Here is a 24,546-nt window from a genome sequence, read left to right as displayed (position 1 = left end):
AAAATAAAGGGAACACTTAAACAACACAATGTAACTCCAAGTCAATCACACTTCTGTGAAATCAAACTGTCCACTTAGGAAGCAACACTGAGTGACAATCAATTTCACATGCTGTTGTGCAAATGGGATAGACAGTAGGTGGAAATTATAGGCAATTAGCAAGACACCCCCAATAAAGGAGTGGTTCTGCAGGTGGTGACCACAGACCACTTCTCAGTTCCTATGCTTCCTGGCTGATGTTTTGGTCACTTTTGAATGCTGGCGGTGCTTTCAGTGGTAGCATGAGACGGAGTCTATAACCCACACAAGTGGCTCAGGTAGTGCAGCTTATCCAGGATGGCACATCAATGCGAGCTGTGGCAAGAAGGTTTGTGTCCAGAGCATGGAGGCGCTACCAGGAGACAGGCCAATACATCAGGAGACGTGGAGGAGGCCGTAGGAGGGCAACAACCCAGCAGCAGGACCGCTACCTCTGCCTTTGTGCAAGGAGGAACAGGAGGAGCACTGCCAGAGCCCTGCAAAATGACCTCCAGCAGGCCACAAATGTGCATGTGTCTGCTCAAACGGTCAGAAACAGACTCCATGAGGGTGATATGAGGGCCCGACGTCCACAGGTGGGGGTTGTGCTTACAGCCCAACACCATGCAGGACGTTTGGCATTTGCCAGAGAACACGAAGATTGGCAAATTCGCCACTGGCGCCCTGTGCTCTTCACAGATGAAAGCAGGTTCACACTGAGCACATGTGACAGATGTGACAGAGTCTGGAGACGCCGTGGAGAACGTTCTGCTGCCTGAAAAATCCTCCAGCATGACCGATTTGGCATTGGGTCAGTAATGGTGTGGGGTGGCATTTTTTTGGAGGGCCGCACAGCCAGAGGTAGCCTGACTGCCATTAGGTACCGAGATAAGATCCTCAGACCCCTTGTGAGACCATATGCTGGTGCGGTTGGCCCTGGGTTCCTCCTAATGCAAGACAATGCTAGACCTCATGTGGCTGGAGTGTGTCAGCAGTTCCTACAAGACGAAGGCATTGATGCTATGGACTGGCCCGCCCGTTCCCCAGACCTGAATCCAATTGAGCACATCTGGGACATCATGTCTCGCTCTATCCACCACAGACTGTCCAGGAGTTGGCAGATGCTTTAGTCCAGGTCTGGGAGGAGATCCCTCAGGAGACTGTCCGCCACCTCATCAGGAGCATGCACAGGCGTTGTAGGGAGGTCATACAGGCACGTGGAGGCCACACACACTACTGAGCCTCATTTTGACTTGTTTTAAGGACATTACATCAAAGTTGGATCAGCCTATAGTGTGTTTTTCCACTTTAATTTTGAGTGTGACTCCAAATCCAGACCTCCATGGGTTGAAAAATTTGATTTCCATTTTTTTTATTTTTGTGTGATTTTGTTGTCAGCACATTCAACTATGTAAAGAACAAAGTATTTCAGAAGAATATTTAATTAACTCAGATCTAGGATGTGTTATTTTTGTGTTCCCTTTATTTTTTTGAGCAGTGTACTTTACCTCTCCTGTATAACGTTTTCTCATCCTAAATACCTATGACATTCCCTGTAATTTTTTTATACTCGTTCCAATGACAGGCTCTCTCAAGAGTCCTGTATTGTTATTTACCGTCACTACCTCCCTGAGTCGGTACTGGGAAATTTGCGCGCCCCCGTCTGCCTTTCTTGGAAGTGGTAGCCGTGGCCATCCCTCAGGCTCCCTCTCCGGAAGCGAATCCTGATTCCCCATTACCCGTGGTCACCATGGTAGGCGCAAAAAAGAACATTGAAAGTTAATAGAGCAGACATCCGAATAGATCGTCAACATCACGGGGACGTGTGATCAGCTTAGAAGTTATCTAGAGTTAACAAAGCGGCAGCAGGCCCTCACCTACAATTTTTTACACGGTCAGCTCAACGTCCGTTCCTCTTCCAAGTTCATTATCATCAGATGATAGTCTGGTCAACACAATCGTAATCACCGGGGGTCATGTAACTAATTAGCATGGAGGAGTGTCTTTGGTTATCGGAATGAACCACACAAATCGACTCGATCCACACGCTCAAAACGGCCATGCACCACCACCCACAGAATCGCGAAATAGGTATCAATCTGTCAATCCTTTCTGTGTCCGGGCCGGGTGAGGCTTCCCGTGCGTAGTCAAATTAAGCCGCAGGCTCCACTCCTGGTGGTGCCCTTCCATCAATTAGTTTAAGTTTCAGCTTTGCAACCATACTCCCCCCGGAACCCAAAGACTTTAGTTTCCCAGAAAATGCTCGGCGGGAAATGGGAATAACGCTGCGGGGGATCGTCTTCGAACCTCCAACTTAAGTTGTTGATTAATGAAAACGTTTGTGGCAACAAAGGTTTCGGCTGTGGTTCGGCTTGCGCCGGTACAAGAATTTCACCTCTACAGGTACAATACGGATGCCCCCAGCCGTTCCTCTTCCAATGAGTTCAGTTTGATTGTCCAAGAGTCCAGTCATGGCCCCAGTTCCAAAAATCACAAAAAATTTTGTCTGAACTTGCTCTTTATATAAAAGTAAATATACAGGAAAGAATGTTTCCTAACAATTTTTCATCTAAAATCGCTTTTATCTTCGGTTTTGTGAGTTTTATGGTCAGTCTGTAAAAGTGGCGTACAACTCGGGCAATATCGTTACTAGCAGCGATATTGTAGCCCAAGATGCATCCAGACATCCTCCCCATGCTGTCCCCGACCCATTTCGGTGGGGTTTCCATAAATTTCCTACCTTTTCCTATGAACCAGGCACCCTCCCCAGGGGGTGCCTGGTTTAATGCTCGGGTCCTCCCATTTACTTCTATAGGGCTCGGGTGCTCGGTAGAGCACCCAAGCATCCCGGTGTGCTCGGGCAGAGCACCCGAGCATCGGGGTGCTCGATCATCACTATTAGTATTGTGTTTAGAACTGTATACTGAACTAGATATATATGTGTTCACTTACAGTTCCACCAATTGCAACCATACAAATTCAATTGCAAACTACAAAGAGCAATCCATACAAATTACATACAGATCAGTAGAACTATCGGTCAAATCTCAGATATACCTCTCAGAGAGATCATAAAGTGCTTAAATAACTTAAAGTGAGAGTACAGATACTCAAGAGAGAAATATTTTATGCATACCGCCATTTTGTGATATCTTTTCAACACGTGTTTTGTACATGGACTATCTGCTGCATTTGGTGTGCTCTTTAAAGCTACTGTTTCCATAGAACAGCGCTAGAGGAATTACAGTCTGGTTAGACTAAAAGTCAGAGATATCAAAATTCTTCTAATGCCACAGCGCAAAAGGCACTTCATAGTGCTGCTCCTGCCACACTAGATGTTCCCTGAGGCTGGATCCGGAGGGCAGCTATCAATGGGTTGGCTGCAAAAATTATCTCATATTCGTAGTGACCAACACATCTTCAAACTGCCCTCTTCTTGCAGGTGCGGTAGGATTGGTACCTGCACCTGTTTCGCTGTGGGTGGAAATTCCTCTGACAGCGCCCGCAACAGGACAATGCAGCATCTCTCGCAGCAAGGCCTGGATATGCTGCATTCTGGCAGCCCTCTGTGATACTGGTAACATGTCCACCATTTTGTGTTTGTATCGGGGGTCTAAGTACGTTGCCACCCAGTACAGGTCCTTGACATTTATGCTTTTTATACAGCAGTCCCTCTTCAAACACTGGAGCATGAAGGCCCCCATTTGCACTAAATTGGAAGCGGTGGAGCGCCCTGGCTCCTGATCATCGCCCAGGAGAATGTCGTCCTCGGTCTCCTCCCCCCAGCCACGGACAACACCTGGGATCCCCAAAAAGTTTAAAGTCCCCCTCAAAGCCTGCTCTTCATGCTCCTCCTCCCCCCCAGCCACCATCCTCCTCTGACTCCTCTTCAGACTCCTGCTGACTTGTCCCAGATGGAGTAGCCCCCCCTGGGAATTCATTCAGCATTGCGACTTCATCTTCCAGCTTCGCGACGGCTTGATCAATGACATGACGCAATGCACGCTCTAGAAAGGCGTAAGGTAAGATGTCACTGATGGCGCCCTGGCTGCGACTGACCAGTTTGGTGATCTTTCAAATGGCTGCAGAAGTCTGCATGCATCACGCATGAGCTGCCACTGGTGCGATGAAAAGAAACCAAGCTCCCCAGAACCTGTCCTGCTGCAGAGTTCGTACAGGTAGTCATTAACGGCACGTTTCTGATGGAGCAGCCTATCAAGCATATACAAGGTGGAGTTCCAGCGCGTTGGGCTGTCACAAATCAGACGTCTGATGGGCAAGTGGTGTCGCCGCTGAACGTCAGCAAAGGCGAGCCATGGCCGTGTAAGATCTTCTAAAATGGCAAGAGATTTTCCTGGCCTGCCGCAAGACGTCCTGGACCCCGGGGTATAACAAAATTCAGGATGTGTGCTATGCACGGCACGTGTGTCATTTTGCCCTGTTTCAGCGCGCTCAGCAGATTGGCACCGTTGTCGCACACCACTTTACCACTTTGTCAAATTGAGCTGGGTTAGGCTTATTGCACACGAACGTGTGCGCCCCATGGCCGTATTGCGGACCACATTTGCGGATCCGCAATACACGGGCACCGTTTTGTGTGCATTCCGCATCACGGATGCAGACCCATTCACTTTAATGGGTCTGCAAACCGGAGATGCGGAATGGTGCGAAAAGGAAGCACGGAACGGAACCCGACGGAAGCACTACGGAGAGAGTGCTTCCATGGAGTTTCGTCCCGTACTTCCATTCCGCAAAAAGATAGAACATGTCCTATCTTTTTGCGGAACGGCCGGATCGCAGACCCATTAAATGTGAATGGGTCCGTGATACGCTACCCCACGGTGGGTGTTCGTGCAAGAGGCCTTAGCCACTGATCGGCCTGTGACCGCACAGCTGAAAGCAGTGCAGGACCGATGTGGCTCTTGGCTTCCAGGCACAGCACAGCATGGCACCGTCCCACCTGGGACGTCAAATAGGTTCTGTTGAGCTTGGGGGGCGCAGCGGAAGAGGCGGCAGCAATGGAAAAGGAAGAGTCAGCCGAGGAGGAGATGGAGGATGGAGTAGGAGAAGAGGCAGGCCTGCATGCAATCCTTGGCGGTAACACCAAATCCACATGGGAGCCACGGGTTACATGCTTGGCAGCCGTCAGAAGGTTCACCCAGTGGGCAGTAAAAGATATGTACCTTCCCTGCCCATGTTTGCTAGACCACATGTCTGTGGTCAGATGTATCTTGGCACCGACACTGTGTGCACAGATATATTCACTTGCCGTTGAATGTTGCCATATAGTTCTGGGATGCCCTTCTGGGAGAAATATTTCCTTCTGGGGACCTTCCATTGCGGTGTGCCAATGGCCACAAATTTTCTAAAGGCCTCAGAGTCCACCGGTTTATATGACAGTAGTTGGCGGGCTAGCAGTTCCGACAAGCCAGCGGTCAGCCGTTGGGCAAGAGGGTTATCCGGCGTCATCAACTTTTTACGCTCGAACATTTGGGCCACGGAAGCCTGCCTTCTGCCAGATGAACGCGATGACAGCACGATGAAAGGTGGAGCGGAGGACAAATGGGAGGAGAGAGGAGAAGGAGAAGAGGCAGGACGTGGAGTGCCGGGAGTGTGGCTTTGTGGGTTCTGACCGCGTTGCTCCCACTGGGCTCGGTGATGGGAGGCCAGGTGCCTTCTTAAGGCGGTCGTCCCTAGGTGAGTGTTGGGCTTACCGTGACTTATGCGTTGACAGCACAGGCTGCAGATGGCAACACTATTGTCAGCAGCTGACACTTTAAAAGAAAAGCCCACACTGCGGAGTCATATGCCGGCGTCCTGGGAGTGCCAGATGAGACCATGCATGGTGGATGGCTCGCTCGAGATACATTTGCAGTCTGCTTTTTGCCTCCTGTGCCCTGCGAGCTCTGCCTGCTTCTCCTCCCTCTCTGCTGCTCCTTCTCTCCCTCTGAACTCCCCTCCTCTTCCTCTCTTCTGGGCACCCACGTGACGTCCATCGACACGTCATCATCGTCACCTTCACCACCACTGACATTTGAGATCTCGGAGTAGGCAGCAACAGCGGGGACCACCCTCCTTAGGCTGATCTGGGTGGCGGCCGATGCTACCTCCTTATCCGATGCCAAGAATGGCTGCGCATCGGTAAGGTCTGGGAATGGATGGGAAAATAATTTCTCTGACTCAAGTGGAGGGGCTATGGTGGTGGTGTCTGTGGGGGTGCACACAGCAGAGTGAGGAGGGTGCAGATACAGAGGATTAGCAGGGTGCAGAAGCGGAAGCTGAGTGAGCCACTCAACCAACTCTAGTGTGCCCTTTGAAGTAATCGCACGCGCCTTCTCCAACTTCCTAGTTAGGTTCCGGCCTGGTGCACCTGCCCAACCCCTACCACGCCTGCGGAATGGCCTGCCTCTTCCTCTGCCTGTCATTTTCAAAATGACCCTGTGCCTAAGTCCCTAGAGAAGAGCAGTTTTGTGGAAGCAGGTATATCGCAGGCCTCAATCAATATTTCGTGCAAACAGGTATATCGAACCCCTTAAAGGGAGTCTATCACCATCATATGACCATATACAGTGCTTACATTGTCCTATAGCACACCTATACATGAATGTAATGGTACCTTTGTTATTTTCTTTAGACTTGCAGAAGCTGGAAAAACGAAGTTTAATTCATATGCAAATGAGCACCCGCAAGTGCCCTGGGGCAGCATTCACTGTGTTGGAGCCCAGGCTGCTCTGCCTTTTTTCATTGTTTCCCCATCCCAGCCTTTGCCTATGCCCGCCCTCCTATTCCCTTGTGTCATCCTTCGGTCCGGCCGAGATCCCGCACCTGTGCACTGTCTCGCCGGGGCATGCGGACTGCGATGCCCATTGTGGGCACTGCGCATGCCACATTAACGCTGGTTTTGCACCACTCGCTGGCGCATGCGCAGTAGTTAAAGCGATACCGTGCCAACAATGGGCATTGCAGTGTGCATGCCCCGGCCCGGCGAGGCAGTGTGCAGGATCTCGGCCGGACCGAAGGATGGCGCAAGGGAATAGGCGGGCGGGCATAGGCAGAGGCTGGGGCGGGGGAAACAATGAAAAAAGGCAGAGCAGCCTGGGCTCCAACACAGTAAATGCCAACCCTGGGCACTTGCGGGTGCTCATTTGCATATGAATCAAAGTTTGTTTTTCCAGCTTTTGAAAGTGTAAAGAAAAAGACAAAGGTTCCATTACATTCATGGATAGCTGTGCTATAGGACAATGTAAACACTGTATATGGCCATATGGAGGTGACAGACTCCCTTTAATCGGTATTTTGTGGAAGCAGGTATATCGAACACCTCAATTATTTTTTTTGCCACAACAGTTATATCACACCATCCTGTTTATTTGGGGCAACAGGTATATCGCAGCCCTCAATCTGTATTTTGTGGAAGAAGGTATATCACACCCATGCCTCAATCCGTTTTTTTGGGGGGCAGCAGGTATATCACACTCGTTGCAATTATTTGTTCCAATAGCGTTTGTCCCTCTGTATAGCTGCAGTATCACAGCAGAACCGCACACAACTGCTGCACAATACAAATGCACTATATTATACTTTCTATGTTAGAAGGTATATTATAGGTATATCACACCCCTCAGTATGTCACACCTATCGATAGCACACCTGTACCAGTGCTTAAAATGACTTTTGTGGCCCTATCAGCTAGCGTTTGGTGTCCCTAACAGTCTGTCCCTGCTCCACACAGCAACCTCTCCCTACACTGGCAAAAGACTGAATGTAAAATGGCGGCCAGATCAGGTCTATTTATAAGGTAGGGGGTACGTCCATGTGCTGAAATGTCTCAATTGGCGGTCCTGTACCACCCGATGGATGTGTCATGGGTCAAAGTTCGGCGCAATGCAAAAGAATATGGCGCGTGCGAATATCACCATATGTTCGCATGTTCAGCGAATCGCGAACGTGCAAAGTTCGCCGCGAAATGACCACCGGGCGAACCGCAAGGCCATCTCTAGTCTGGAGGTCTAATGGGGGTGTGACTGGGGGTCTGGAGGTCTAATGGGGTCTGGAGATCTAATGGGGGTCTGATTGGGGGTTTGGAGGTCTGATTGGGGGTCTGGAGGTCTAATGGGGGTCTGATTGGGGGTCTGATTGGGGGTCTGGAGGTCTGATTGGGGGTCTGGAGGTCTGACTGGGGGGGTCTAGAGGTCTAATGGGGGTCTGATGGTCTAATGGGGGTCTGGAGGTCTAATGGGGGTCTGATTGGGGGTCTGGAGGTCTAATGGGAGTCTGGAGGTCTAATGGGGATCTGGAGGTCTAGTGGGGGTCTTATCTGAGGTCTTACATGGAGGTCTAATGGGGGGGTCTGATCTGAGGTTTAAAACTGGGGTCTTATATGGGTCTGACATAGAGGTCTAAAGGGGGTTTGGTCTGAGATGGGGGGGATTTCATTTAGGGTTTTATATGGGGGTCTGATGTGAAAGGAAGAGGGATTTTTTTGTACTAGCGCACAAAATAAAGGGTTGTTTTTGTCCAGATGCAAGTACTAAAAAAGACCTGGCAGGAGAGGTTAGAGGTCCTCTTTAGTACGTCATGGCCTATGGATGTATTCACAGAGGTGAAAAGAGTGCACTTGGCCTCCGTCGGGCCGGTATATGTCAGTATACTCTTTTTTTCACTGCACTTTTCTATGTAGAGGCATTCGACAGTAAAAGTACATGGAGCAGTATATTTTTTCCAACATGGGGGCCAAGGGGGCGCAGTTCTTCGGCTCTTGATTGTGTAGCAGCTGCCCAGGAACATAGGAGACTATGACACATATTCAGTGTAAGTGCATTTCCCATATACTGCATACGATGTGTGAACAGCGCCTTACAGGTTATACTCACATTCTCACTTTTAGAGTACCTTCACACTAGTGTTAAAGTTTTCCGGTATTGAGTTACGTCCCAGGGGCTCAATACCGGAAAAAAACGCATCAGTTTTATCCTAATGCATTCTGAATGGAGAGCAATCCGTTCAGGATGCATCAGTTCAGCCCCTCTTACGTTTTTTGGCTGGAGAAAATACCGTAGCATGCTGCAGCTTTATATCCGGCCAAACATCCTGAACACTTGCCGGAATGCCGGATCCAGCATTAATTTCCATTGAAATGCATTAATGCCGGATCCGGCCCCAGGTTTTCGGGCAAAACGGATACGGTTTTGCGATCTGCGCGTGCACAGACCTTTAAAAGTGTATAATAAATAAATACCGGATCTGTTTTTCCGGATGACACTGGACAGACGGGTCCGGTATTGTAATGCATTTGTGAGACGGATTCGTTTACGTCCGGATTGCCGGATCGGGCAGGCAGTTCCGGGCGACGGAACTGCCTGCTGTAATCCTTTGCCGCAAGTGTGAAAGTAGCCTTAATTTCCATTGAAATATATTAATGTCGGATCCGGTACCAAGTGTTCAGGAAATTGCCGCATTGACGGATCCGGTTTTCCGGTCTGTGCATGCGGAGACCTTCAAAAATGTGAAAAGAATAAATACCGGATCCGTTTTTTTCCGGATGACACGGGAGAGATGGATCCGGTATTTCAATGCATTTGTCAGACGGATCCGAAAGCAAATGATATCCGTTTGCATAGGGATTTCCGGATCCGGCAGGATTCTTCTAACGCTGGTGTGAAAGTCCCCTTATTCAGTAATATACATCTAAACATCATTATTTATATTGTAATAAAAAGTGACCGAAACCCTGAGACACACACAAGGGCCCCATCCCCGCACACGCCCTGCACTCAGTAATCGCACTCCACGTCAGTCAAAACTACCAGCACTTCAGAGACATATTTGCGATCGCAGGCGCCACGTGACCCCGCCGCCGACCAATGGCAGAGCGGCAGCTGCAGGACCGGTTTACGCCGGTAGGAAGATGCTAAGAGCGGAGAGAAGGAAGGGGGAGGGAGAGCGCGGCGAGAAATGACGTCACAGGGGAGATGGGCGGGGCGATACGCTAGGGAAAATCTATAGCTTACGCCTTGAGGGAGGCAGTTAGCCAATCAGAGAAGGCCCGGCCACACCCAGGGGAGGAGGCTGACCAATCAGAGGCGAGCTTTGACAGAAGGCTGCTTGTGGTACATTCCTTGCACTTCCCAGATTGGAGATAACACGTAGTAAGTGCAGCTCGGCGCTACTCTCCCTACAAACCGAATTATAACGGCCCCGGATCGTCCGCCTGCAGCCGGAGAATGGCGTATCCTGGATACGGAGGGGTAAGTGGCCCTCACAGGGGGGGGAGCTGTGTGCCCACATGGTGTAGTGCGCCCCTACTGGTGTCCTCCATCCCCGGAGGAGGCGCATTGTGGTCGGGCGGTATCTATGGACGTGCCGCACGTCCGTGCCTTACACGCATATGGGGCACGTTTATCACATCCCCCCATAATAGGGCAGGCCAGGACATGCCCGCCAAGCAAAGGGCCCCCATCATCCCCTTACAGAGGTATTCCACCCTCCAGCATGTACCCCCCCCCCCCCAGGACTCCCCCCACATGGTCTATGGGGCAGGAAATGTATAGTCACATATGGGGATTACTGAACACGCCGTGCGAAAAACCTGCAACCGCTAGGTGTGTACCTACCTGAGCCCTCCCCCCCCTCTGCGGCTGTGGTGGGCACCGGTGTCTTCCATGCTAGCCGACAGACCCCCACTGGCCTAAAGCTGGCCCAACGTACTGATTTCGGTGGGACCAGCTGCCCATCTGACGGGTATGGGGGTCCCCTGACATTGGGGAGAAGGCGTTCATAGCTGAACATGGCCGCTAGATGTTTCCGTCAGTGACTTTCTCCCCGGCTGAGCATGCATGTGTGTGCAGGGGGTTGGGTTCAGCTAACGCCTGCCTAACATCTTTGCCAGCTTTAGAGATACCGCCTGGGTACTGTAGGTGTTCTCCGCTGATTTCTGAAATAGCAGCCGAACGCCTCAGTGACGCCATAACCGTGCCGGCGGAGTGGACTGGTGTCCCGTGTGATTCCGTACACCAGGGATCCGACGACGTCCCAGCTGTTCTGAAACTACAACTCCCAGAATCCTCCTTTCACCGCTACGGGAGTTACAAGAACAGCCAAGTAATTGGGCATGCTGGGAGTTGTAGTTTCACAGCAGCTGGAGCCCGGAAGGTTGCCGATCGCTGGCTGTACATGGTGGGTAACAGTGGCGGCAGATTTCTGCTCCCAGCCAGTCGTTTCCATTGCCGCCCCTCGTCTCTGCCCTGATACCCGTTTTCTGCTTCTCTTCCCACTTGACGGACGGATAAATCAGGAATGCCGGGAGCTGCTCGTACACGTTCCCGTCGCAGGAAGGAAAGCCGATATTGTAACCAGTTTCACAGAAGTTTTTCCTCTTACCTGGAGGCTCTATAGCCGGTCTATAAGGGCCCCAGACTGTAACGTACCGACGGTGTTCGGTGTCGCCACCCACCAGAGGAATTGTGCAGCTCTCATTGGTTCTCCATCAGGCATAGGCTACTGCCAGATAGCGGCAGAGGCGGTGGAGTCTCCACTTTAGTAATGTGTATTTGGGCATTTGACCCATGAGGGGGCTTCTGTAGTAGCCAGAGCTGCTGTAAAGAGGGGCTTCCATTCTGGAGATGCTGGTGCAGGCATGTCTGACATGGTCACCCATTAAAGGGGTTGTCTGGGTTCTGAGCTGAACCCAGACATACCCCCATTTTCACCCAGGCAGCCCCCTGATATTAGCATCGGAGCATTTTATGCTCCGATGTCCTCCCTTGCCCTGCGCTGTGTCGCGTCTGCCGAGCAGTGTTGCTGGTGACCGCCTAAAAAACGCAACGGAGGCCAAACGCAGCCAAATTGATGCATTCTGAACGGACCCTTATCCATTCACAATGCATTGGGGCTGAACTGATCCGTTTTGGGCCGCTTGTGAGATCCCTGAAACGGATCTCACAAGCGGACCCAGAAACGCCAGCCTAAAGGGAATCTGTAGCTCCAAGGCCTGTATTACACCAACAGATTATCTGACCAATAGTTGGTGTGTATAACAATGATCTATGTGTGTAATTGGGCATCATTTGTTTTTCTCCTTACGTACCGTTTTTTGCGTTCCATATACGGACCGTATACGAAACCATTAATTTCAATGGATCCGCAAAAAAACGGAAGGTACACCATATGTCTTCCGTTTCTGTTCAAAGATAGAACATGTCCTATTATTGTCCACATTACAGACAAGGATAGTAGTGCTGTTCTATTAGGGGCCGGCTGTTCCGTTCCACAAAAAGCCATACAGTCGTGTGCAAGAGGCCTAATACAGGCCTTGGTGGTGAATAGTGTAAATCGGGGATCAGCGACCTCCGGCACTCCAGCTGTTGTGAAACTACAATTCCCAGCATGCTCCATTAATTTCTATGAGATTTCTTCAAAGAGCAGAGCAAGTATGCATGCTGGGAGTAGTAGTTTAACAGCTGGAGTGCCGGAGGTTGCCTACCCCAGGTGTGAGTGGTGTGGAGGAGTCCTCTTGATGCATTTTACTGCTGATTTGTGGGAGCACTGCGTCAGAGTATGAAGATAAAAATTACCGTACATAACCGGACTCGGCACCACTTACACTATTCTCCGCTTAGGGCTTGTTCACACGACGGCGGAACTTTGGAGCTGGAAGCCGTGAAGGTTCTGCCTCCCATACATTTCAGCCACTAGACCGCTCTGCGATCCTCAGCGCAGCCTCGTATTGAGGTGCATCGGAGGCAGAAAGGACGCGGCCGCTGGCGGCTGCCAAATTCCACTGGGGAATAAAGCTGTCATGTGAATGGGCCCTTACTCTAGTTTGGGGGCTGTTTTACAGCTAAAAGATTCACTTTAAGGCCTGATGCACACTACCGCGCTTTTTGCAGATCGGATGTGGACCCATTAAAGGGAACCTGTCACCTCCAAAAGCTGGCCTGCTCGCACTGTGAATATAACTCGCCGGCGTGAGCGCGCACGCTGATTATTGCCGGCCAGCGCATGCGCAGTTACAAAATTATGCCAGGCTGACTGCGAGAGCCCGAGACGGGATCGTGCAGTCACAAGCGGTGCACCGCGCAGGGCGCCAGACTGGCACTATCCCAAGGAATGGTAAATATGTAAATCATGGTCAGGAGGGGACGGGTAAGAGGCGGACATTGCTTGACTTGAAGCAAGGAGGGCGCTGCCCCTTTGACTTCAAGCTCACTGCAAACAAAGCGCTCAGGAGACAAAAAAAAAGCGTTTTTCACAAGTATGGATTGATGAATTTCTGGCTCTCACACATGATCAATTACAGACGGGGGGCTGCTATAAGGTATTGCTGGCAGTTTTATATCACTTTTGGAGATGACAGGTTCCCTTTAAAGGGTTTCTCTAGGAATTAAGAAAATGAAAATACGTAAATATTACTTTATAATAAATTTCCCAAATACCTTTCATTACTAATAATGGCTCGTTTTGTCTGGAGAGCAATCATTAGGAGAAATAAAATGGCTGCAGTCCTACTAGTACACACAGAACCTGTCCTAATCACACAGGAGGACAAGTTACTTCAGAGCAGTTGGGTAAAGAGCTCACTTGTCAGAGGTTATGGTCCTGAATACAGTTTAATGTGATCTTCAGATGAATCTCTGTAGGAATCGGGGTGGATTTGATTTAAATCACTAGTCAGTAAGGCCTCTTTCACACTTGCGTTGTCCGGATCCGTCGTGTACTCCATTTGCCAGAGGTGCCCGCCGGATCCGTAACAACACAAGTGAACTGAAAGCATTTGAAGACGGATCCGTCTTCAAAATGCGTTCAGTGTTACTATGGCACCCAGGACGCTATTAAAGTCCTGGCTGCCATAGTAGTAGTGGGGAGCGGGGGAGCAGTATACTTACAGTCCGTACGGCTCGCTGGGCGCTCCAGAATGACGTCAGAGCGCCCCATGCGCATGGATCACATGATCCATGTGATCACGTCATCCATGCGTGTGGGGTGCCCTGACGTCATTCTGGAGCGCCCAGGGAGCCGCACGGACTGTAAGTATACTGCTCCCCCGCTCCCCACTACTACTATGGCACCCAGGACTTTAATAGCATCCTGGGTGATATAGTAACCATTCAGAAAAAGCTAAACGTCGGATCCGGTAATGCGCCAAAACGACGTTTAGCTTAAGGCCGGATCCGGATTAATGCCTTTCAATGGGCATTAATTCCGGATCCGGCCTTGCGGCAAGTGTTCCAGATTTTTGACCGGAGCAAAAAGCGCAGCATGCTGCAGTATTTTCTTCGGCCAAAAAACGTTCCGTTCCGGAACTGAAGACATCCTGATGCATCCTGAACGGATTTCTCTCCATTCAGAATGCATTAGGATAATCCTGATCAGGATTCTTCCGGCATAGAGCCCCGACGACGGAACTCTATGCCGGAAGACAAGAACGCAAGTGTGAAAGAGCCCTAAGGCTTGATTTAAATCATAGTTTTCTACATAAAGACTAATTCTTGCTGGTATAACTTATAATATGCAAGTAGATGAAGATTTTTTAGAATAACAACTTTTCATATTAGTTTGATTAGGTTGATTCTGTATTCATAGGTTTCTAGAAGTTCGGATTAAGGTCTTTTTCTCAACTCTGTTCATGTTGTAACATTTTTGCTGTGATGAAGAGGCCTGTGATCTCTGCTGAGTCAAATTCAGTTTTGAGAACTGCAAAAGTAAACCAAGCAGCTGTGATAATATCTTGTAGGCAGAGAGACTGCCCAATAATCTTAGGCTACTTGCACACTTGCGGCAGTGTGATCCGGCGGGCAGCTCCGTCATCGAAACTGCCCGCCGGATCTGCTGATCTGCATGTGGCTGAAAGCATTTATGAGATGTTCCGGATGCGGATCCGTCTTACAAATGCATTGCAAGAGCGGATCCGTCTCCGTTTGTCATGCGGACAGACGGATCCGTCTTGTAACTTTTTTCACGTTTTTACCGGTATTTTGAATGCCGGATCCGGCACTAATACATTCCTATGGGGAAAAATGCCGGATCCGGCATTCAGGCAAGTCTTCAGTTTTCTTTTCGCCGGAGATAAAACCGTAGCATGCTACAGTTTTATCTTTTGCCTGATCAGTCAAAATGACTGAACTGAAGACATCCTGATGCATCCTGAACGGATTACTCTCCATTCAGAATGCATATCAGTTATTTTCCGGTATAGAGCCCCTAGGACGGAACTGTATGCCGGAAAAGAAAAACGCAAGTGTGAAAGTAGCCTTAGGGCTCTTTCACACCTGCGTTGTTGTCTTCCGGCATAGAGTTCCGTCGTCGGGGCTCTATGCCGGAAGAATCCTGATCAGTTTAATCCTAATGCATTCTGAATGGAGAGAAATCCGTTCAGGATGCATCAGGATGTCTTCAGTTCCGGAACGGAACGTTTTTTGGCCGGAGAAAATACCGCAGCATGCTGCGCTTTTTGCTCCGGCCAAAAATCCGGAACACTTGCCGCAAGGCCGGATCCGGAATTAATGCCCATTGAAAGGCATTGATCCGGATCCGGCCTTAAGCTAAACGTCGTTTCGGCGCATTGCCGCATCCGACATTTAGCTTTTTCAGAGTGGTTACCATGGCTGCCGGGACGCTAAAGTCCTGGCAGCCATGGTAAAGTGTAGCGGGGAGCGGGGGAGCAGTGTACTTACCGTCCGTGCGGCTCCCCGGGCGCTCCAGAGTGACGTCAGGGCGCCCCAAGCTCATGGATCATGTGATCACATGGATCACGTCATCCATGCGCATGGGAGCTCTGACGCCATTCTGGAGTGCCCGGGGAGCCGCACTGACTGTAAGTATACCGCTCCCCCGCTCCCCGCTCCTACTATGGCAACCAGGACTTTAATAGCGTCCTGGGTGCCATAGTAACACTGAACGCATTTGGAAGACGGTTCCGTCTTCAAATGCTTTCAGTACACTTGCGTTTTTCCGGATCCGGAGTGTAATTCCGGCAAGTGGAGTACACGCTGGATCCGGACAACGCAAGTGTGAAAGAGGCCTTAGGCTACATTCACACGTCAGTATTTTTCTATAATCCGATTTTCTGTCAGTTTTTTGCGGATCCGTTGTTCCTGAAAATGTTTCCGTATGTCATCCGTTTTTTGCGGATCCGCAAAAAACGGAAACATGTATAAATTTCAATAAGCAAATAAAGTTGTTTGGATTTCTTGAAGAAAAAATAAAATAAAAAATTGTCATTTCCAGGAACGGATTCTGTATAAAACGGATGACATACGGAATGACATCCGTATGTCTTCCGTTTTTTGCGGATCCATTGACTTTGTATTGTACCAGGATCCGATTTTTCAGGAAAAGAATAGGACATGTTTTATATTTAAACGGACATGCGGAACGGAACAACGGAAACGGACAGCACACATTGTGCTGTCCGTTTTTTTTCCAGGACCCATTGAAAATGAATGGGTCCAGATCTGTTCCAGGAAAAACGGAACAGATCAGGAAAGAAAAAACGGACGTGTGAATGGACCCTTACAAAAACCTCTGGAAGAGCATGACATTGTGAATGGATTAATGGAATTTATTTACCAAACAAATTAAACATATACATCCTTATTCTACATAATTAAAAAGCAAATTTTTATTTCATGATGGAATAACCTTTGGATGGTAATATATTTTCCTCAAAAAGCATTTTATATAAAAAAAAAATCTGATTTAAATAAAAAATATTTCATTGATTTTTATCCACCCTGGTAGGAATGGAGTTCTTGAGGAGACATGAAGTACAGAAAGGATGGACAGGACAGACTGTGGTAATGGATACAATAGATGCTGTATCTCCACCTTCTCTCTGTACTTCATGTCTCCTCATGAACTCCATTCCTACAGAGATTCATCTGAAGATCATATTAAACTGTTCAGGACCATAACCCCTAACAAGCAGAGAGGAGGATGAGGCAGCTCTTTGCCTCACTGCTCTGAAGTAACTTGTCCTCCTGTGTGATTAGGACAGGTTCTGTGTGTACTAATAGGACGGCAGCCATTTTATTTCTCCTAATGATTGCTCCCCAGACAAAACGAGCCATTGTAACTAATGAAAGGTATTCAGGATTATATTTATAATAAAGTAATATTTAGATATTTTCTTTTTCTTAATTCCCAGAGAGCCCCTTTTATTTCATTGAGTTCGCAAAAATGTGGCCAGCACACCGTGCCCCCCTGCAAAAAAGATAGTTTTGCGGACAAGCATAGGCATTTTTACCATAGTGTGGGACGCACACGGCTGTTACCTGTGTTTTGTGGATCAATGGCTTGCGGACTACAAAGAGCATGCAGTCATATGCAGGAGGCCTAACTGGGATAAATGACATGTACTACCTTTTTTCTTTCACTGAAATTGGTGATTGGTATCATCCAAGGGGTGATGTCAACTGATCAATGCATTGAGAAAATTTGCAACCCCTTAAAAGGATGCATGGCAGGGTTAAACAAAAAAAAAACCTGTTACCGGTGCTCCAAGCTCCCTGCTGGACCGGAGGTACGACGTGCCTTCTACACGGCTGGCTGTGGTGCCGTGTGTGCATCCTGCCTGGCAATATAAAAAGAGGTTCCTGGTCTTGGAGAATAGGAGGTTTCCAAGCTATGTTGATTACAGGCCAACTGCAAGGGTGTTGAAATAATAGAAAAACCCTTTAACTCCTCTTCCGATCCAGCACTGCCGCTTTACACCCCCCGCCAGGCTGGCATAGATTTCAGTGATTTTTAAATGAGTCGGGATGTGCGGGTCTCAGCCACCTTTTTATTTAAATTGTTGCATAAAATAGGGCCTATGCAACAATTTGTGACTTTTTGGCACAACTATTCTGGTGCGGGGGAGTGGGGCTTAATAAATCTTCCTCAGTGTCCCAAAGCTCTTCTGAGCGCTGTGCTTCATTGTTCTTTAAGTTTTGGGATCTTAGAGCAAAAGTAGGGTGGAGCTGCTGAGGGATCTAAGATGGATAGAACCAGTGGGTCCATTTTAATAAAAATTCTGGATTACTCGCCGGTAATCGTTTTTCCATGAGCCCATGACAGCAGCCTTGAGAGAGACCGTCTCCATCCAGGACAGGAAACAGGAACTTTCGTGGAGAGCTCATAAGGAGGGACTCTGCCCCTGTAGCACCAGTTAATTGCGAGAACTTGTCCTAAACACAGTTTTTTTTTTTTTTTTTTGGAGGGGGGGGGGGGGGGCGACGACGACGACGACTTTGCACCTTTCATTTATATACATTTTATTTTTTATATTCATTTACATAAGTACCGTATTTCATGCATGTGAAACTGAAACATTGGGTGGGAATAAATCCCGGGTGCTGTCATAGGCTCATGGAAAAGCGATTACCGGTAAGTAATCCTGAATTTCCCCTACGCCCATGACAGGACCCTTGAGAGACGACTAGAACTAGCTTTGGGGGGACGACTACTACTACCGCTTGTAACACTTTCCTTCCGAAGGATAGACTATCATTAGAATTTAAATCTAACTTGTGTTGCCGGAAAAAAATACATGGAGACTTCCATGTAGCTGCCCTACAAATTTGCTCTATAGATGCATTGGCCCTTTCTGCCCATGAAGTAGAAATGAATCTGGTTAAACGAGCACCGAAACCCAAGGGGGGAGTTTCACCCGCTGAGGAATAGGCCAAAACGATAGCCCCTACTATCCATCTGGCTAGGGTTCTAGATGAAACCTTATTACCCTGTTTGTTTCCCCCCCCAAACTGCACAATAAGCCTAAAGGATTTCCTCCACTGACTGGTGACATTCGGATAATGAGACGGGCTTCTTTTAACGTCTAGACAATGGAGCCTCCTTCCCTTCTCATTCTTAGAAGATTGACACAAAGATGGGAGAACAATATCTTGGGACCTATGAAAAAGAGAGACCACTTTGGGCAAAAAAGATGGGTCGGGTTTATTGAGCACTCTGTCCCCCAGGATGTTAGTATAGGGAGGAGAGGTTGAAAAGGCAGAAATCTCACCCACTCTCCTAGTTGAGGTGATGGCCACCAAAAAAGCAGTTTTAATAGATAATGTTTTAATAGATAAATCGTTTAGCGGTTCAAAAGGAGGCGCCATCATCCTAGACAAAACTAGATTCAGATCCCACGGGGGAACAGAAGACCCGATTACAGGCTTAATTCTACTGACTGCTTTAAAGAATCTCCTAATCCAAGGATGATTGGCAATGGGGAAATCAAAAAAGGCACTCCGAGCAGAGACCTGTACTTTAAGGCTGGGTTCACGCGGGCGTTGCGGGTGCATTGCTGGAAATGTGCGATTTTAAATTTTCATTTATTTTTTCCACCGCGAGTGCAAAGCGTTCTAATGCGTTTTGCACACGCGTGAGAAAAATTGGCATGTTTGGTGCCCAGACCCGGACTTCTTCACAGAAGTTCGGATTTGGCTTAGGTGTAGTGTAGATTGTATTATTTCCATTATAACATGGTTATAAAGGCAAATAATAGCATTCTTAATACAGAGTCGACGAGATGGGGAGGAAATTCCTAGATAGGGGTTATCCGCATAAACTAGTAGAGAAAATGATACAAAAGGTGGGGGCCATTGACCGTGAGTCCACGCTCCAAGGCAAGAAGGGCAGGGATCAGAAACGTATTCCCTTTGTGTCCACTTATGGTGCCCTTAGTGGGGAGATTGCACGCATTATACGCAAGGAGTGGCATATCCTACAGAAAGGGTTACCTACACTAGGTGAGTTTGAGTATTTCCCCATGATGGCGTACAAAAGAGGCGCTAACTTACGGGATAAGTTGAAGACAGAAATTGGGGATGCCCGAGGGGATGGACAAAGGTATCTGGCGCAAAGGAGGTTGGGATGTTATCCCTGCCTTGGCTGCTGCAACTGTGGCAATATGGTGAAAGGAGATGCGTTTGCCCACCCCTATAGTGGTAAAACCTATAAAATAGAAGAATTTTTGACATGTAGATCTCGTGACGTGGTGTATATGATCACGTGCCCTTGTGGCCTCATCTATATAGGTGAGACCACGATGCAGGCCCGTGAACGGATTAACTCCCATAAGGGCAACATTAGAAGGGCCCAAGTGGATAAGCCTGTAGCGAAGCATTTTGTAGAGCGTGGACACTCGGTCAATCAGCTACGGTTCCGGATTATTGACTCAGTTTGTAGAAGGAGACGTGGGGGTGACGGGGATCGAATCCTACGTAGGAAGGAACTGAAGTGGATTTTTAAATTGAAGGCACTCCAACCGTTTGGGATGAATATTGAGTTCTGTGTGGTAGGGTTGTTGCGGGTATCGAAATTTCGATACCCAATCGATACTTTTGTCCCGGTATCGATACGATACCGGGATTTCCGTTTTTTCGATACTGGGCTGCGCTTCTGCGCAGTCTAGTATCTCTGAACATGAGCGCGCTGCTATCGGCGCGCTCATGTTCTCTCTCAGCAGCACGGGGAGAAGGAAGCTGTCCTCCCTCCCCCTGTGCTGCTGCCGCTGCCACCAATGAGAAGAGAGGGGCGGAGGAGTGGCGGCAATGAGAAGAGAGGGGCGGAGGAGGGGCGGCAATGAGAAGAGAGGGGCGGAGGAGGGGCGGCAATGAGAAGAGAGGGGGTGGAGGAGGGGCGGCAATGAGAAGAGAGGGGCGGGCGCACTGCGCCACCAATGATAGGATTACTATCGGAGCGATGGGAGGAGACATCAGCTTCACTAGTGGGCGTTCCTTTTCCCTTTGCTGCGATTGGACAGCGCTACAGCCAGGGAGAAGGAACGCCCACTAGTGAAGCTGATGTCTCCTCCCATCGCTCCGATAGTAATCAGCAGCATGTGGAGCAGGAGAGGAGACAGTAATGGGGCACTGCGGGCGAACGGAGCGGCGCCCAGGACTAAATGGTGAGTGCTGAGACATCGCTGGGCGCCGCTCTGTGTGGCCTAATAGTGAAAGTCTGGACTCATATACAGTAGTCAGTCTTTAACACATACAGGAGGCGGGTGCCGGCAGCAGAATCGCATTGCCGGCACCCTGCCCCTGACAGGGAGCTGCGATCAGCGGCAGTTAACTGCCGCTGATCTGCTAGTACCCGCCTCCTGTATAAAGGGGTAAAATTATTGGTGGTGCAGTGTGCCCCCCCCCCTCAATCCCCCCATCCCATTAAAATCATTGGTGGCACAGTGCGCCGGCCCCTCTCAACCCTCCAGTATTAAAATCATTGGTGGCAGTGGCCACAGGGACCTCTCCACTCCCCCTCATTGGTGGTGCAGTGGCAGCTTCTGATCGGAGCCCCAGCTGTGTAAGCCTGGGGCTCCGATCGGTTACCATGGCAGCCAGGACGCTACAGAAGCCCTGGTTGCCATGGTAACATCCCTGATGCTGTGTGCACAAAGCACAGAGCAGCAGGGACAGTGTGGAGTCCTATTCACCCTGATAGAGATCTATCAGGGTGAATAGGAAAAGGGATGAAAGATCCCAGGTTCTAGCCCCTAAGGGGGGAAATAGTTATTAAATAAAAAGTGAAAAAAAAAAAAACACTAAAATATGAAGTATAAATCACCCCCCTTTTCCCAATTTCACATATAAAATATATAAATAAACATATTACATCGCCACGTCAGAAAAGTCCAAACTATTAAAATATAAAAAAAAAATCTAGGTGGTGAATGCCGGAACAGAAAAAATAAAATAAAAACTGCGCGATTCGCCATTTTTAAAAATGAGGAATGCACGTGGCTTTTTTTGTTTATTTTTTTCGCGTGGTATCGAATGGTATCGAGTATCGCAATACTTTTTCATGGTATCGAAACCGAATCAAAAATTTGGTATCGCAACAACTCTACTGTGTGGGGAAGATATAGGTTATCCATGTAATGCTGTGACGAACTTGTACTCTGTATAGTGATTTTTAATATGTACCTATTTACATTAATGTTATATTCACTTATGCTCACTTTGTTTTACACATTGAACACTGCCTCGTGATCCACCTGATGGAGGAACTTGCCCCCCTCAAGTGAGAGTGAATATACGATCACTGGTTCTTAGGGATACGATGCCTTTGCCAGCATCACTAACGAGGGGCGGGCGGTTCGCTATTCGTCCCTAGCAACGGATCGCTGCCTGGGTGAGGAGTAGGAGGTGGCTCGGCGGCACTGATGATCGCTAGGATGGGTTAGTCTGCGATCATGTGGTCAGTGACTGACACGTGAGTGAACGGCGACTCCTCCTCCCCGGACATGCGCACTGGTTGCTGAAGGACGCTCTGGAAGCGTGCATCACGGAGGTGTGTGTTCCATTGCGCTTCACTCTCCAAATGGGAGGACACTTGTATATACGGTAAGCAAATTTATATGTACACACCTGGATGCACTGTGGATAATCATTGTATTATGTAATCGGCCACGTCCGTATGTGGAGGTGACTTACACTTTTTAAACAGGATCATTTGGGGATCACTGGGTGCTTGACAAAGGCTATGCTGTAGCCGAAACGTAGCAATCTTTTAAACATGTTTTGCATGTAAGCAGTTCCCAATAAAGGGATTTTCACCGGACATGTTGCCTCCGTTATCACTTATTGGATAGAAAAATAGGGATGGAGGGGTTAAAAAAAAATATTTAACTCTCTCCTCATCCACTTGTTCGCGCAGCCCAGATTCTCTTCTGTCTTCTTCTTTGCCCAGGAGGAAAAGGACCTGTGGTGACATCACTGCGCTCATCACATGATCCATCACCATGGTGAAAAAAAGATAGTCAGTCTCCCTCTCCGGTAACCGTCATTGCTGACCAGACTTGGGGCCTGAAATGAACTGGGTATTAAAGAGGAAACCTTTTATCCCTTCTACCTCCCTGTTTTCTTTCCAATTATTTTGCTTTTCATCTGTTTTGTTGAAGACTCATGTTTCTGCAAAAAAAAACTGCTGGTTCGTAGGGGGTTGTAGATGGGGAAAACCTTTCTTATTATCACAGGCCTTCTCTAAAAGATCATCCAAAACTAACCCAAAAAGAAAATCTCCCTAGAACGTGATAGAGCAAAGCTTATTCTTTGAACCTGTGTCTAACGCACATGTGAATATACTGTAAGGGAACATTCACCGCGCCGTGGTGCAACCGTGCACTCATGGGCACGTTGGCACTACGGTCGTGTGAATGTACCCTTAAAGGGAACCTGTCACCTGGATTTTGGGTATAGAGCTGAGGACATGGGTTGCTAGATGGCTGCTAGCACATCCGCAATACCCAGTCCCCATAGCTCTGTGTGCTTTTATTGTGTCAAAAAAATGATTTGATAGATATGCAAATTAACCTGAGATGAGTCCTGTCCCCGACTTCTCACGTACAGGACTCATCTCGGGTTAATTTGCATATCTATCAAATCATTTTTTTGACACAATAAAAGCACACAGAGCTCTGGGGACTGGGTATTGCGGATGTTCTAGCTGCCATCTAGCAATTGATGTCCTCAGCTCTATACCCAAAATCCCGGTGACAGGTTCCCTTTAAGCAAATCGCTCTCCTAGCTGAGTTGCAGGGGGCCTTGGATCTGGCATTTAATCTTTATTTTGGATATGGGATTCTAATTCCTGTAGCCATAATTTTAAGGACCTAGCGGTAGAGGTAGTGGCTATATTAGGCTTAAATGCCTGAGTAGAGGCCTCCCATACTTTAAGGTACAGCTCTGCCCGTCTATCCATCGGGTCTTTTAAAGTGCCAAGGTCTTCAAAAAGCAAAGCGGATCTCTTTGAAATTTTTGCAATAGGAGCATCCAGTTTAGGAGGCCTATCCCAACGTGATGACTCGCCCTCATCAAAAGGATATTTTCTCTTAACGTTCTTGGGAATAAAAAAAACTTCTTGTCATGTTTTTGCCACTTTTTCTGAATTAAATACTTTATATTTTCGTTTAACGGAAAAACTCTAGATTTTTTTTTTTGTGACCCAGATCACCAAACATTATATCTTGAATGGATTTGTGTTCTCTGGATTCATCCACCTTCATCGTGGCTCTAATAGCTTTGAGCAGAGAATCGGGGGGGAAATAAAGGTCTACCCGTGGATTCTTCAGCTGAGGAAGAGCTTGAGTTATCTAGGATTTCTCCTTGCTCATTCTCGTCCGAAGAGTCTGTATCGGATATGACATTAGAATGACCCTGCTTGCCCGCCGCTGAGGAAGGGAGGTATTTTTTAAAACCTTTTGATAGAATCTTAAACTTCAGATTTAACAATGTCTTTGATATTCTAAAGTAGTGATGGGGAATCCTCCTCTACCACCTTGTTAACGCAATGCTGACATAACCATTTAGACCAGGAAGGAGCGAGTTGTTGCTGGCTGGGATCCTTCTGACCGCGTGCTGATAAGGTTTAAAACCCACAGGTCGGGTCCCTGTCTGCGGCCCCTTATGGAAGAAGGATGTTTCTCCCTCATTTCTGGAACGCTGGCCACCGGAACCACATGCGTTCCAAATACCAGAAGTTGCATCACACAATTTCCAGTTCACGCATGGCGCGTGCTCAGAAAAGTTCAGCCCCCCCGTCCCT

The 24,546-nt window shown here is 48.4% G+C and overlaps 1 protein-coding gene across 1 annotated transcript in view; it reads left to right on the top strand.

Moving 5' to 3' along the window:
- Positions 1-10,102: 10,102 nt before the first annotated feature.
- The window catches only part of GCA (grancalcin), a 53,857-nt gene continuing 39,413 nt past the window's right edge, over positions 10,103-24,546 (top strand). Inside the window, exon 1 of the mRNA XM_040439384.1 lies at positions 10,103-10,265. Within this exon, the coding sequence (XP_040295318.1) occupies positions 10,242-10,265 (24 nt within the window). The 5' untranslated portion in view covers positions 10,103-10,241. The remainder of the gene's footprint in view (positions 10,266-24,546) is intronic.

The sequence above is a fragment of the Bufo bufo genome, chromosome 7 (assembly GCF_905171765.1).
Source record: "Bufo bufo chromosome 7, aBufBuf1.1, whole genome shotgun sequence".
Lineage (NCBI taxonomy): Eukaryota > Metazoa > Chordata > Amphibia > Anura > Bufonidae > Bufo > Bufo bufo.
This window is presented reverse-complemented; position numbering and strand designations above follow the sequence as displayed.